The 14133-nt window shown below is 41.0% G+C and overlaps 1 protein-coding gene across 1 annotated transcript in view; it reads right to left on the reverse strand.

Annotated features, from left to right (window-relative positions):
- Positions 1-14133, reverse strand: part of LOC149785515 (ATP-dependent RNA helicase DDX51-like) — an 87989-nt gene that overhangs the window by 55259 nt on the left and 18597 nt on the right. Inside the window, exons 5-6 of the mRNA XM_089979314.1 lie at positions 13183-13299; positions 797-858 (exon numbers count right to left, since the gene is read on the reverse strand). Of these exons, the coding sequence (XP_089835440.1) occupies positions 797-858; positions 13183-13299 (179 nt within the window). The remainder of the gene's footprint in view (positions 1-796; positions 859-13182; positions 13300-14133) is intronic.

The following is a 14133-nucleotide window of genomic DNA, read 5'->3' on the forward strand; positions in this document are numbered from 1 at the left end:
TTTAGTTAAACTGCTGTTCTGAAAAAGTCATTTTATGGTTTTTCAATTTTATAACTTGAGAGGTTTAGATGCCAGGATGTTTTCTGTCAAACTGGGTCCATTTCTTTCCTGTGGTTTTGAAGAAAAACTCACTGAAGGGTTTTTCTATACCTAGTAATGATGGATCCATCCATATACAAACTTGAAAGGTCTTTATGCTAGGATGCTTTTAGTTTAAATTGGTCCAAAAAAAAAAAGCCAAATTTGTCAATTATTGACAGAAGATGTACGGACAACAAAGATGCACAGTGTAAAATTGGCCAGACCGGAAACTTCACTTTGCCTTAAGGTCTGGTGAGCTAAATCCTACCCACATGTCAAAGTCCAGCATACTGAGGTGATTGTAAAACAAATGTCACAGGGACCATGGTTCAATTGGTCAATGGTCCACTGGGGTCAAAGATCAGTAGTAACTGACCAATTGTCCACTGATGTGATGTCTTGTCTGCTCATGTTGTGCACAATATGACGTTTTGTCTAATGCCCAAAAGTAAGTCATTGTGACCTACCTTTGGTACCAGCAACAATGTGCTCCTCCTCATATATCAATTTGTAAAGTTTTATGCAAAACAGATTTTTTTTAAAATGCTATATTTTAAATAAACCACTAGTGTGAAAAGTAGGCCACTGTGACAATTTTGCGCAGTTCTTATCATGATGAATGTGCTCATGAAATTTAATGACTAAATTTGCATAAGTGTCAAAGAAATAAACCTCATCTAAGATATACCCTATCAAACTTTAACAACTGTTCTACCTGTGTGCTACCAGTGACTGCTGCTCACTATGAAAAGTTGTCTGACCAATCAACAAGCCAACCTGAAAGACAAAATTATAAAAATAAGTTAACTCTTCCGTAGTTATTAGCCACACACACAAACTTGTCTTACTGGATGAATTTTGCACTCCTCTTCAATATTTCATTTCCAAATAAATTTTCTTTTTTACTGTGACCTCAAATTATTTAAACTACCATATATACTAACTTGTAAGATAAGCTCATGTAAAATGTACAGACCTAGATCTACCAGCAAATAATGCGCTGACAGATCTCAATCTCTGCAGTTTGCTAGGAGTAATCTGTAGAACAAACAACACAGACCCTATCTGCAGGCACACTATGCTACAGCATATCAGGAATTTTGTTGTTTACAGTTTGACTCAACTTACAAGGGAGTATATACAGTACCTTTTTGACACAAGCTATTCAAGAAGGAATGGATGCATTGGATTCCATCAGCAGTAACAATACCATTATAGTTGTCACTCATTATAATGCCCCTCATAATAATCCCTCTCCTCTTACATGGTGATTGAACCAAATAAATTTGTTAAATTGTTTTATCATTGCAGCATCATTTGCTTTTGTTTTTACTCTTAGTAACTGGGATTTCAGTTTTTATTCTTAGTAATATGGATTTCTAGAATGATTTCACTGCATTAAAACCTTTTTTTTTGTATCTGCATGCTCTATTATGACAAAACATCTCAATAATAGGCTATGTCACTTATAAAAAAGGTTGCGTATAATGCTCAAATGTTCCGTATTGTAAAGATACCGTGTTTTCCTATCAAATGCTGTAAATTTAACACTTTACTGACATAACCAGGTCAACTGTATCTCTTTCTCAAAAACTGAGAAAAAATATCATTGATAACATAGATCACCTCCACAAAACTTTCAGCGGTCAAGAGTAGTAGACATTGTAAGCATTATCAAGCTGAAAATAAACTGAGGCCAAAGTAATCCTGACAATGAAACACTGGCCCCTTTTCTAATCAAAGTAATCCTGACAATGAAACACTGGCCCCTTTTCTGATTAAAGACTGGTCAGGGAAATTTATTTTATCTTTATATTTCAGTATTTCACATTTAATTGGCCAGTACTGTGCTGATGCTCTATTAAACCATATACATAAAAACATATGTACATATGTATGTACATGCATACATACATACATACATACATACATACATACATACATACATACATACATACATACATAATGTGACAGGACATAAAAATCAAAACAATAAAAAATTAAATTTTAATGTAAATTATGTTCCTCTGAGAAAACCTACCTGATCATATTATCAATAATGATATAAAGAAAATTTTTAGTAAATTATGTTTCTCCGAGAATAGATACCCGATCACATTAATATTAGGAATATAAGCCTGCTACCTCTCGAATCCAGCCCTACTAAAAGACGAAAATTCGTCTTTTTGGTCTATCTTATATAGACCAAAGGGCAATAACTCTTGCATCTTACCTCCCCTTGCCACCGCCAGGTGTCGCTAGTTTTTTAAGCTGAGCGATATATATTATACAAGGATGCTCGCATAGCGGGGTGGTTGGGAGGGTTTTTAAGTAATTTGATCAGGTAAGTATTCTCGGAGAAACATAATTTACTAAAAATTTGCTTTCTCCTTCAAATACGTTCCCCGATCACATTAACGTTAGGAGATTAAGTAATAGGAGGAGGGAATGCTGAGCATCCTACCTCCACCCCGGGTACCTTCTAGGGAATGATGGCTGGATTCCCCATTTGAACGATAACCTGTTCTCCTAATTTCATCAGCAACACAGCCTAGGGTCCCGTTATATGTGACCCCTATATACGGTTAAGAAGATAGTTATTGAAATTTTCTTACCTACGAAATTTCACTGGCGAATCCAGCAAAGCTGATAGGCTGTGCTGATTGTTTTAAATGGGTCTGGTGGTCATCTGGGCTGCTGACACCGGACCTACCAGATTCAAGGTTTGCCTCTGAGAAGCCAAATCTCTGAGATAAAAACTGGAGAAGGTTGACTCTGCATGCCAGCCAACAGCTTCTATTATATCTCGGATCGAAACATTGCGTTTGAATGCCAGGCTCGCCGAGATTGCTCTAATCTCATGAGCCGTAATCTTCCTGAGGCAACTCTGATCTTGTGAGACCTCACAGTACGCTGAGCGTATAACCCACTTCAGCCATGAAGCAAGGGCTTGAGGGGTGATATCCCGTTTACCAGCTTTGACCGGAAGAAAGAGGCGCTTACGTGTGTCCCGACATGCCTCTGTGCATTTTAAATAGTGCTTGAGTGCACGAACAGGATCTTGCATGGCTGCTGCTCTTGATTTATCTATGGAAGAGAGCGAGCGAATGACAATTCTTTGATTGCCAATGGATGGTAACTTTTTTTTTGGCTACAAAGCCTGGCTGCGTCAGGAGGACCACCGAACCATCTGATCTGAACTGAAGAAAGTTCGGGTCACTGGAAAGGGCATGTAACTCACTCACCCTGCATACTGAAGCTAAGGCTATCAAGAAACATGTTTTGTATGATAGTAGCTTTAACGAAGTGTGGCCTAAAGGTTCAAATTTGTCTGAATTGAGCCAAGTTAAAACCTAGGACAGATTCCATTTTGGAAACAGGGTGAGGGATTTTGGTCGATTGAAATCAAAATTGGCTAAAAGATCTGATAGATCTTTGTTATGCCCAATGTCACATCTACCATGATGGTGGAATGTGTCTGATATCATGGAGTGGTAGCCTTTGATAGTAATTGGGGCCAACTGTTTCTCCGCGAAAAGCCAGAGAAAAAAGTCGGCCAGTTGAGGGATTGAGACACTCAAAGGGACGATGTTATTGATATGGCACCAGCCCCTGAAAACATGCCACTTTCCCTCGTAAGCCTTCAGAGTGGAGGGTCTTCTTGCTCTTGAGATTCTCTCCACAATCGAAGGTTTAAATTGTTTGTCTCGCAAGGCTGCCCGGACAAGAGCCAAGCGTGAAGAAGAAGACGATCCGGGCAGGGGTGGAACACCCGTGACCACGGTTGTTTGAGAAGATTTGAGCTGGTTGGAATCTTCCTGGGTAGATCTATCGCTAGATCAAGTAGATCGGTAACCCAGGACTTGTTCCATCTGAGAGGGGCAATCAGAATTATCCGACAGTTCTGACCCCTTAACCTCTTGATTATTTTTGGTACCAAAACCGTGGGAGGGTAGACGAATGCCCACAACCTCTACCAGCTGATTGACAGAGCGTCCACAGCCCAAGCCTCTGGGTCTGGAACCGGAGAGACGAAGGCGGGCAACTTTCGATTCCACCTTGTCGCAAAAAGATCGATCATCGGATGCCCCCAAAGTGTGCAAATCTGAAGAAAGACTGATTGATGGAGTGACCATTCCGTGTGAATGATTTGACCTTTCCTGGATAGAGTGTCGGCCAAGACACTTAGTCTGCCGGGAATGTGTCTGATTTGTACGTTGATGTGGAGGTTGTCGCACCAACATAGAAACTGCCAGATCAGAATGCACAGGTCTGGTGATTTGGTGCCCCCTTGTTTGAGGAGGTAAGTCCCCACCCCAGAGTTGTCTGACATAATGAGGACAGTTTTTCCTGAGAGTTGATCCTTCCAGAAATGAAAGGCATTGATGACAGCCCTCATTTCTAAAAGGTTGATGATATGGAGAGACCTCTCCTCTGGCTCCCATGTGTCACTGACTGTAGCGAAGTCCTTCAACAGGTGGGCACCCCAACCATAGGTACTGGTGTCGGTACATACCGTTATCTCCGCTTGGGGCATCTCCAGAGGAATCCCCGTGGACAGCCAACCTGGGTTGTGCCATTGACTCAGGAATGATCGTATCTCGGGCGTGATCATTATTGTTTGATTGATGGGACTTGAAAAGGGGCGCCATTGTGCCATTAACGTCATTTGTAAGGGACGCATAAAAAGACGGCCAAGCGGGATCAAGTCCGCCGCCGCCACACTGAATAATCCGAGGAGTTGCAAGAATTCTCTCGCTGAAATCCACGTCCTGTTGGAAACGGACTCGACGAGTTTGACGATCCGGATTACACAAGCGCGAGGAAGTCGTACCAGATTCAGATCGGTGAGAAACTCCATACCCAGATGGACAAAACGCTGAGATGGACGGAGATCGGACTTTTTCCAGTTCACGAGAAAGCCTAGACGATCTAAAAGTGCTAAAAGATCATTTCTGCCTTTGAGCAGAATAGAACTTACCATATGTTTCTGGAGGATGTCGTCCAAGTACACTGCCATCCCTGTAGATGAAGTCGAGCGGAACAGGGTGACGAAACAATCCATAACCTTGGTAAAGCCCAAGGGCTGATGTTGAGGCCAAAGGGTAGGACCTGAAACTAATAAACCATGTCGCGGTTAACGAATCAGAGAAATTTCCGTGACGCGGGGTGGATAGGGATGTGAAAATATGCGTCGGTCATATCTAGACTGACGGCATACTCATCCCGCCAGATGGAAAGACGGACTGATCTCACCGTTTCCATCTTGAATTTCGGTGGTAAAATGTATTGGTTGAGGCGACTCAGGTCGATGATCGGCCTCAACTTGCTGTTTGCCTTCTGGATAAGAAACAGCCTGGAATAAAACCCCGGCGATTGCGGGTTTTTCACAATCTCCACCGCCCGTTTTTCTATGAGCAACCGTATCTCCTGTTGTAGAAAGGTATCCTTCTCCTGATCGGACGGTACGTCCGTGAAGAGGGGAGAGGAGGACAGGAGAGGGGGTTGGATAAATGAAATCCGAAGTCCCTCTGAAATGATCTGGATCACCCAATCGTTCTGAGGAAAAAAGGTGGTCCAGTGGTCCTGAAATTGCAGGAGGCCGCCGCCCACAGGTAGGCTGTCCGTGGGTAGTGGAGAGGGTATGTCAATTTTTAGAGTTAGGAGGCTTGAAGACGGAGAAACTTTGTTTCTTACCGCCTCTGTATGGTTGCCTCCTAGCTTGATTAGACTGTTGTCTCCTGGCATTGGGTTGGGATCTATACTGCACATTTGATTGCAAGGATCCCTTGTCCCTGGTCCGCCAATCATCCCTCCGCTGTGGCAGGGGCTGATTTTTTCTAAACGCCTGCGAGGGCTGGGCGGCGAGTTGGAGGGGCAGTTCCTGAGCTGCCTGCTTCCGAACTTCTTCAATTTTTCCTCCAAAGAGTAAAGGCGACCCAAACAGAGTCATCTGTAATGCCAGAGTATGATGGGGCTTGAGCGACGTGGACTCGCAGACATGCGTCACATTATATCAGGTCTAAGTTGGCAGAAGCAGTCAATGCATTAGCCATGGAATGGTGAGCTGCCCTGTTAATAACTTTAACAATCCGGGCCGTCGCTTCCCAAGCATGGTCATTGTCGGATTTTTCTGTGAGTCGGAAAATGGCTAATGAAGCCAAGTCTAACATTGAAGACGTAGCGACTACGTTCCTGACTAGCTTTGACGTGGCATGGAACACATTTTTGTCCACTTTGTAAAACAGTGGAGCAGACATGTGAACTGCTGCCATATTTTTGTCCAGGGCCGGAAGATCCGTACTGAAGGCGTCTGAATGAGTTTTGTACCAGCGACCCGAGAACGTCGCTGGTATTTGGCTTTCTGAAAAGAACGCCTTAGCATTCCCAGGATCACCTATTCGTCCTGATAGACGATCGCTGATCTCCTTAATTTTTGCCGACTGGGGACGGAGCTGGAAGGACAGCATCTCTTCCTCCCCATCAAGATCTACAGACGCCTTAACTTTGTAGTCTTGAGTGGCGGTAGGAGGTGGAGGGCATTCTGAAATTGCCAACACCCTATAAATTTCTTCCACTGCCACCTTGAAGCCAAACTCAGTCTGTTCCATGGTTGGATTTGTGTACGGCTGATTTGCAGGAGTTTCGTCACCCTCACTGTGTGCCGAGTCGTGTTCTGTAATAGCTTGCATTTCTGGATAGAGCATACCAGGTGGCATAGATGACGCGATTCCATCATCCTTAACACTGTCACTAACTCTCCCTTGTAGATAAGTCGTGAACATATGGACGGACGGCCCTGCTGGCTGGTTTGTCTGGCTTGTGGTCGGTCTGAATGTTGGCGACGGTCCTGCTATCACTGGTACCGGCTGCTCCAATGGCCTGGCTGGACGGACAGATTTCTCACTAAAATCTCTGCCACAGTATTGGTATGTTGCCAGCGATACAGCTTGATGGACGGGTTTATCACTAAAATCACCGTAAGTCATGTTTGGTCACATCGTTTTACCAATAGGGTCCTCATGCTGGGACGGTTGGACGGCCGGTGACATAGAGGTTGTATAAAGAAATGGATCCGATGGATCCAGTAAAAATCCCATGCGTCCTGACTTACAGGCCTGAAGTCCATGCTCGGACATGCGGGGGGACTTACGCCCACTGGGCAGCCTAAAATTGGGGGAACATTCCCCCAACGAGTCAGACAAAGCTGTGTTAGCGAGCGAGGGAAATAAGGGTAATATCTGGCCTGATGTCAATAGCTGCGTCGTCGTTTCCTGGACCAAACGACGCATCTGTTCAGTTGGACTGTTGTACCCTGTCAACATTATTTCCCTCCACTGCCGCTGATGTTACTGTGGCTGCAAACGACAAACTTTAGGTGGAGGGGGGACCCTAACGTCCCCCACAAGGCTCGCAATGGAGGCTGTCTTCGGATGTATACTGAGGACATCAATGATATCTTTCTTCGATTTATTCCGTCTATCCCTCCCTTTTGCTGCCTTCTGGACTACATCAGCCCACATTTGCTCTGTCCAAGTATTACACACGCTGCATGGTATAGATGATGTACACTTGGTACATACAATACAAGAGTCATGGTTGTCTTCTTTTGCTTTGAACATTTTGCATTTCATGCATTTGGTTGACATTTCTACTGAAACGACACAAGAAAAGAAAACAAAGCACAAATTAGCAATTCAGCATGTTATTAATTCGCTAATACCACAACCGTTACTAACGGAGTAAGCGAAATTAGTCAGTGTCGTGTTAACTCTTAATTAACAACACGAGTTCCACGATAGCGTGTGTAACATGGTCTTCAGTAAACGAAGTCCGTAAAGGTGACAAAGTCACTCAATTTTGAGAAAAATTGTTAAAATAATGTATACAACCTGTAGAAGAACGATTGTCCAATGCAATAAATCCAAATTTAACTTCGGATGGTCCAATTTAACGCTAAGATGGCTTGGATTGTTTGGAGGTATAATGTACGTGTTATCCGTACAAGCGAAGCTTAAAAACTAGCGACACCTGGCGGTGGCAAGGGGAGGTAAGGGGCAAGAGTTATTGCCCTTTGGTCTATATAAGATAGACCAAAAAGACAATTTTCGTCTTTAGTAGGGCTGGATTCAAGAGGTAGCAGGCTTATATTCCTAACGTTAATGTGATCGGGGAACGTATTTGAAGGAGAAACCTGCTGCCTCCAGAATCCAGCCATACTAAAAAAACGAAAATTTGCCTTCTCTATTTTATATAAACAAAGAGCAACAACTCTTGCACATTACCCAACTCTGCTACCACCATGTGTTGCTAGCATATAAGCTGAGTGAAATACCAACAAGGGTGTTCACATGGCAGGGTGGCTGGGAGGTTTTAATTATTGTGACTGGGTATGTAGGCTCAGAGAAACATAATTTACTAACATATTTGCTTTATCCTTCAAATACGTTCTCCAATCAAATTAACATTATGTGAATAGGTTGTTGTTGTTGTTGTTGTGGGGTTTAACGCCATTTTTCAGCACTTGATTGGCTATACATGGCGGCCAGTATTAATGGTGGAGGAAGAACCTGGGAAAACCCAGGAAAGAACCACCGACCCACGAGAAGCTACTGGCAAGCTTTCTCACATACCCACATTGGCTGAATCTTAGACTCGAACCGCCGCAGACAGAGGTGAGATGGCAGTGATCCGTAACGAAGAGCGCTTTAGACCACTCGGCCACTCGGGGCCCCATGTGAATAGGTAATAGGAGAAGGCAATGTTAAGCATTCTACCTATACTTTAACTTTTCTTCTAGGGAAGATGATTAGATTCCTTATGTCAATGTAAAGCAACACAGCATAGGGTCCTGTTAACCTTGACTGCTCTATCAGGTTAAGATGATGATTATTGAAATCTTTAACCATACAAATTCACTGGTGAATCCAACAGCGCTAAGAAGCTGTGTTGGTTTAATTGGGTTTCATAGTCATCTAGGCCACAGCTATGGGATCCATCAGATTCAGGTTTTGTCTCTGCGAAGCTAAATCAATTCGATAAAAACTTGAGAAGGTTTACTAAACATCCTAGTCAACAGCTTCTATGATGTCTCGGATCGAAACATTGCATTTGAATCCAAGGCTCGCAGATATCGCTCTAATTTCATGAGATGATATCCAATGATGCAGCTTTGATCTTATGAGACATCTGAGTATGCAGAGTGTATAACCCATTTAGCCATTTAGTCGGGATTTTGGAGGTGATCTGAGTATGCAGAGATATATCCCATTTAGCCATTTAGTCAGAATTTTGGAGGTGATCTGAGTATGCAGAGTGTATAACCCATTTAGCCAGTTAGACAAGATTTTGGAGGTGATAACCTTCCCCAAGAGAAAGATACTTTTGTGGTTGCCGTGATTTGGCTCTGCACACTTCAAGTAGTACCCGAAGGCAGGATCTTGCATAGCTGCTGCTCTCTACTTATTTATAGTCTAGAGGGAGTGTGTGACAACTCTCTGACCACACACTGGTAGTGAATGGTTCTTGGCTACAAAGCCTGGTTATGTCACGATGAACACTGAACCATCCAATCTGAACTAAAAATAGTTCAGAATAACTAAAAAGGCATGCAAGTCACACATATGCAGTGCATGTTGAAGCTAAAGGTAGCAGGAAGCAGGCTTTGAATGACAACAGCTTGAGTAAGATCTGAGCTAATGGCCTGAATTTACCTAAAATGAGCCATGATAAGATCCTGGTCAGTCAAATCAAAATTGGCTAGTAGATTTGATAGGTCTTTATCATGAAGGTTATCTCTCCTACCATGATGCCTGAATGTGTCAGACATCATGTGACAGCAGCCAGTGGAGCCAACTTTTCTCCATGTAAAGCCAGAGAAAACAAAAAATCAGCTAGCTAAGAGATTGAGGCACTCAAAGGGAATGATGTTACTTTCTCAACAATAGTCCCTGAAAACATGATACTATCTCTCGTAAGCCGTTAGAGTGAAGGACCATCTTGCTTTCATAATTCTCTCCACAATCAACGGTCTAAATTTCTTTCTCTTGCAAGGCTGTCCTCACAAGAGTGATGTATGTAGGAGAAGGTCCAGATAGGGGTGGAAGGCCTGAGACCTTTGTTGTTTGAGAAGAATTGGTTTTGCAATAATATTCCTAGGCAGATCTATCACCAATGGGAGCATTTCACAGACCCAGGACTTGTCCCATCTGCAAAGGGCTATCAAAATTATCTTGCAATTCTGACATATACATTTAGCTAATTCCACCATGACCTCAGGATATAAATGAATTCATTGAGATGATTCATCACTATTTGCAAAATGAAAGGATTTTCCCCAGTTGGAAACAAACCTATTCTTTCTCCCAATTTTTTTCCCATTTTCCCACTAGTGCAGGAACCCTGCAATCATCAAGATGCATCCCCTCACCAAGTTGCTAGATTCCAGGTATAACATTTGCTATACAGAATGCTATGTACTCAAAAGCTAAATGCTCAAATTTGAGCTAAGCCAGTAAAATGTGAAATGCTGGTCACTGCAACCTTCCATAGTTGTAAGAGTGTGGTACTAATATTGATTCATACAATCATCTAGTTTGATGATTATAGCTTTGCACAGCTTAAGAAATAAACTTAAAACAAAAAGTACAATCAAAGTCTGTGATGTATGAAGTATGGGTTACAGTGACCTACCTTTATGAGTCTGTAGTACTCCTAGTTTGATGATTCTAGCATGCACAAGGCTTGAGAAATAAACACAAAATTTAACTAAAGTCAGTGGTATATGAAATATGTTGCAGTGACCTACTTATATGATGAGTGTGTAGTACTCATCAACATTCATCCCCTCATGAAATTTTATGATTTGAGGTATAACACTATGTATATAGGGTGCACGTCTATGTGGTCATGAGGAAAATGAAAACCAGACCCATTAAATGTCAAATCTAAGTCATAGCGATCTTTTCTTGTTTTAAGTGTAGAAACACATACAGTATTCTAGTCTGCTGATTCTAAGAATGACAAGAGCTTGAGAAATAAATATAAAGAAAAAGAACACAAGTCAGTGAAGCATAAAATATGGATCATATTGACCTACTTTTGTCATGAGGGTTTAGTACTCATCAAGCTGTGTCTCTCACCAACTTTCATGATTCCTGGTATAACAGTATGTATATAGGGTTCAAACATCCTGAGCTAACTGCAAAAACTTTAATAAGAATGAACAAATAATGTACATGTACAGGTATCTACACTGTCAGGCCATATTAAAATTCCCAAAATTGTGCAAAGTGCACATATTAAATCAAATGTAGAAGTTTGCCATATGAGTTATAATATACATGAAAAAGAATAGACTTGGGGTAGTACAATCTACAGAGTATGTTTTACATGATATAAACATCTACTGCAGTGTCATAGTAGTTTTTACCTAAATTCTGTTGGATGATAAACATGGCCCCAAGAGGCCATGATCTGAGCAATGACCAGAGAGAACTGATTTAAAAATTATCTCAAGAATGATCTAGAAGCTAAACAATTAGAGTCTTGACATCAGTAAATCTGTGAACCATCTCAAAATTCTTGAAGGGATGTAGGGAAAGAACTTTTCTGTAGAAATCAGGACTCAAACTGGGCAAAGGGGAAAAACAGACAAGAGAACAGATCATCCAGTGATTCATGTGTTGAAGTAAAATATAAGGCCAACTTTTTGTAACCTGGCAATCTTCCTTAAAACAAAGTCACCATACAAAATTTCTTTCAGAATAGTGCAAAGGAAATTGCATTGTGCAACATTAAACAATGAGGCAATGACTAAGCCCATCACATTCACAGCAAAAATCGTGCAAAATAATGAGTGCTTTGTAGAGACACATTTTACTGGAATGTTACAAATCAATAGTCAAAACTGATATTTAGTAATGAAGCTCGAATATGTATAGGAACAAATACAAAAATATGTTTTACTTGGAGGAGAGCTAAAGAGAATTGTTTTCCTTTGTGTCTAGCTAAATATGGCGACAGAGAAAGGATGGAAATGGAAGACCCAATCCCTGCCTTGAAATGATTAACATGAAGTCCAGGTTTAAATATAATCCAAAACAAATGGAGAACTTTGAAAATTTGTGTTCAGAGAAGAGTAAGTGATATTCATTCCAAGGATGATCTATTAGCTTAGGTCAAGGAAATCTGGTATGGCCTCCCTCACATTCAAAGCCTTTGAGAGCATTGAAGCTTCTACGAATAGTTTTAGAAAGAAAAGTCAGGTAACTAAACATTGAACATCCCGTATGAGTAATTTTCTTCTATATTTTATTTTATATTATGGTGAAGTTATATATTATATTTACTCAAGAAAATGCATCAGCCATCTTGGGAACTTTAATATGGCATGGCAGTGTGCAAAGATAGCCTTCTTAGTCCCCTCCCTAGGGTGCAGAGGCCATGAAACCTACTACTAACTATTGAAAAGGACCTAGGAATAAAGAATAGCTGTGCTGCAGTGAGATTCTGCATATGGATGTGTTGAAATGCCTACACAAACACGTATGTATATATTTGTATGTGTTGAGATTCCTACACAGACACATATGTATATACCTGTACAAGTTGAGATGCCTACACAAACACATATGTATATACTTGTACATGTTGCGATTCCTACACAAACACATATGTATACTTGTATATATTGAGATGCCTACACAAACACATATGTATATACTTGTATGTGTTGGCTGAGATGCCTACATAAACACATATGTATATACTTGTACATGTTGTGATTCCTACACAAACACATATGTATATACTTGTATGTGTTGAGATTCCTACACAAACACATATGTATATACTTGTATGTGTTGGCTGAGATGCCTACATAAACACATATGTATATATTTGTACATGTCAAGATGCCTAAACAAATACCAATGCTCATACTGGATTCAGTACAACAAATCTTCTTTAGTGTTGAGTGAGCTAAAGAGTGCTACGTAAACAAGGAGAGAGAAACATGACCTGTGACCAAAATCTCTTTATGTTTAACCACATACAAAAATAAACAGAACCATGAAGACTGATCATTCATGACTGTTATACCTTGAGCTTGGTTCCTTCGCAGTAGGTCTGAAATACCTTGAAAACCTGCATGGCTAGATCTCGTACAGGCAATATAGCCAATGCCCTCACCTGGCAGGTGACTCGGTTCTTCAAGGCCTGGAACCATAAAGTTATATCATATCTATATAATATATTATCTACATTAAAATGATAATTGTATATATACAAATATGACATCGGATGGCCAGATCTCATATTGGTTACACAGTGAATGCTCTCTCCTGATATGCAATTCAATTACGTAAGTCCCCAAACAAATGGTTTACATAATATCTGTATCTATATATATCTTTAGTTTAATGATTTTTATGTAAGAAAAACACCTGGATAGCCAGAGTTTGCACAGGTAACACAATCAGTGCTCTCTCCTGACAAGTGATGCTTAAGGGCGTGGAATCAAACATAATATGTGTTAAAGGGTTCAAAAATGTGCATTACCATAACTAGACTGCAATCAGACACTTCCCTTTTGCCATCTGGGTACTATACCATCAAACAAGGTTTTTCACAGGATTTCAACGCTGAGTCACATCAACAGTTGTAAGCAGTGAGTCAATACAGATTTCAACACCGAGTCACATCAACAGCTGTAAGCAGTGAGTCAATACAGATTTTCACACATATCTTCGAGTCCAAGAAATGGCCTCCAAGTAAAAATGAAAATCTTGTGGGCTATAAATACTGATCCAACTTGAACTTAACCCAGATATCTGTATTCCTCAAATATACACTGGAGGTGCTGGTGTACATTTTCAACTCTTTATTTTATGCTAGGCTGTGAATTATGATAAATATTTTCACTGCCATGTCAATAACATGACAACTGTGAAAACTGTATTGATTCTAAGATGCTAACATGGCTGAGTGATATATATGGCCACCTCCTATTAAATATGACTCAAGTTCAAATCCAAGAAGGTGCGAATTATA

The sequence above is a fragment of the Sinohyriopsis cumingii genome, chromosome 13 (assembly GCF_028554795.1).
Source record: "Sinohyriopsis cumingii isolate HCF-2022 chromosome 13, ASM2855479v2, whole genome shotgun sequence".
NCBI classification, from domain to species: Eukaryota; Metazoa; Mollusca; class Bivalvia; order Unionida; family Unionidae; genus Sinohyriopsis; species Sinohyriopsis cumingii.